Raw genomic sequence first — 1632 nt, 5'->3', positions numbered from 1 at the left:
TTGTCAGTGTGAGGGTCCAGAGCATGGCCCAGGCTGCCCAGAGAGGTTGTGGAGACACCCAAAGCCCTGGCCGTGTTCCTGTGTGACTGCTCTGGATCCTGATTGCACTGGGGGAGCTTTTGAGGTCCCTCCCAACCCCTCAGATGCTGTGCTCCTGTAACGCCCTGCAAAACCGTTTAAATTCAGCACCGTGCTCTGCCTTGTGCCCTTCCCAGCAGCGCCTGGGGGAGCAGGGCAGGAGCACAGCCCCGGGGGAGGCCGATCTGCAAGACACCACGGGTCTGGATGAGCAGGGACCTCAATGGGGCACCCCCAGCGTTGGGTCACACTATTTGTGCATGGAGCTGCCTCTTTCCCCCGCTGTGCTCCCCTCGCAGACCCGGGACCTTTCTCCGCTCCCCAAAAGAACCCAGCGGCCATGTCCCCCCCCCGTTAACGCGTGGCTCTTTGTGCCCGCAGGCTCCTCACTGCGAGCACGCCTTCTGCAATGCCTGCATCACGCAGTGGTTCTCGCAGCAGCAGACGTGCCCCGTGGACCGCAGCGTGGTGACGGTCGCCCACCTGCGCCCCGTGCCGCGGATCATGCGGAACATGCTCTCCAAGCTGCAGATCACCTGCGACAACGCCGTTTTCGGCTGCACGGCCGTGGTGCGGCTCGACAACCTCATGTCTCACCTCAACGACTGCGAGCACAACCCCAAGCGCCCGGTGACCTGCGAGCAGGGCTGCGGGTGAGGATGGCCCTGGGGGGGGGCTCTGCTGCAGAGTGGGGGTCACCCCTTTGCCCCCCAGGCGTGGATCTCGGGGGGTCAGGGGGCTCTGGAGGCCGTGGTGCTGCAGAAAGGCGTGGGAAGGGGAAATTTTTTAGCCAAACCTGTTTGCTTTTAGACTTGGTTCACAACCCTGGGCTCTCCTGCTCATTGCTGGGGTTTGGGGGGTGTTTGACTGCTGGAAACGGGGTCCTGGGGCCTCTTTGAATCCACCCAGAGCCGCTCCAGCCCAGCGTGGCTCCCTCCTGTGTGTGGTGGGATCCAGTCTGGCCCTGGCACCGTGCTCCCGGTGCCAACGTCCATCCCATTCGCGTGCTGTGACCAGGACCCTATGGGATCCCTCGAACGGGGCCAGAGCCTGGATCAGGCCCATGGAGGGTCCTGGACCTGGACCTGATCATGGGGAGGGGGGAAATTCTCATTGCCTGCTGAGCTGGGGTTGCTTTGGTCCCACAGCTCCCCCCAGTTTGGCTCGGGTCACACTGAGGGTGCAGCGCTGGGGTCCCTGGGGTCCTGTCAGGTGGGATTTGGGCTGGGGGCTGTGCTCTGGTCCAGGACTCTCCCTAATGCGAGGCCTCCCCCTCTTTGTTTTGTGTAACGCTCCACAGCTTGGAAATGCCCAAGGATGAGCTGCCAAACCACAACTGCATCAAGCACCTGAGGTCCGTGGTGCAGCAGCAGCAGACCAGGATCGCCGAGCTGGAGAAGACCTCGGCGGAGCACAAGCATCAGCTGGCTGAGCAGGTAGGTCCTGTGTCCTCGTGGGAGGGGTTGCTCATCTCCTTGGACACCCCACCCCAAAAAAGACCCCAAAAAAGCCCCAAAAAGCGGCTGCAGAGCGGCCTGAGCCGCGCACCGCCCG

The 1632-nt window shown here is 63.1% G+C and overlaps 1 protein-coding gene across 1 annotated transcript in view; it reads left to right on the top strand.

Annotated features, from left to right (window-relative positions):
- Positions 1-1514, top strand: part of RNF41 (ring finger protein 41, E3 ubiquitin protein ligase) — a gene marked incomplete at its 3' end in the record, with an annotated part of 2821 nt that extends 1307 nt beyond the window's left edge. Inside the window, exons 2-3 of the mRNA XM_010183918.1 lie at positions 460-731; positions 1379-1514. Coding sequence (XP_010182220.1) covers positions 460-731; positions 1379-1514 — 408 coding nt within the window. The remainder of the gene's footprint in view (positions 1-459; positions 732-1378) is intronic.
- Positions 1515-1632: the final 118 nt, after the last annotated feature.

This window comes from Mesitornis unicolor, unplaced genomic scaffold (assembly GCF_000695765.1).
Source record: "Mesitornis unicolor isolate BGI_N332 unplaced genomic scaffold, ASM69576v1 scaffold38704, whole genome shotgun sequence".
In the NCBI taxonomy this organism is placed as follows: domain Eukaryota; kingdom Metazoa; phylum Chordata; class Aves; order Mesitornithiformes; family Mesitornithidae; genus Mesitornis; species Mesitornis unicolor.
Note: the sequence above shows the minus strand (reverse complement) of the source record. Positions and strands in the feature narration are given on the sequence as shown.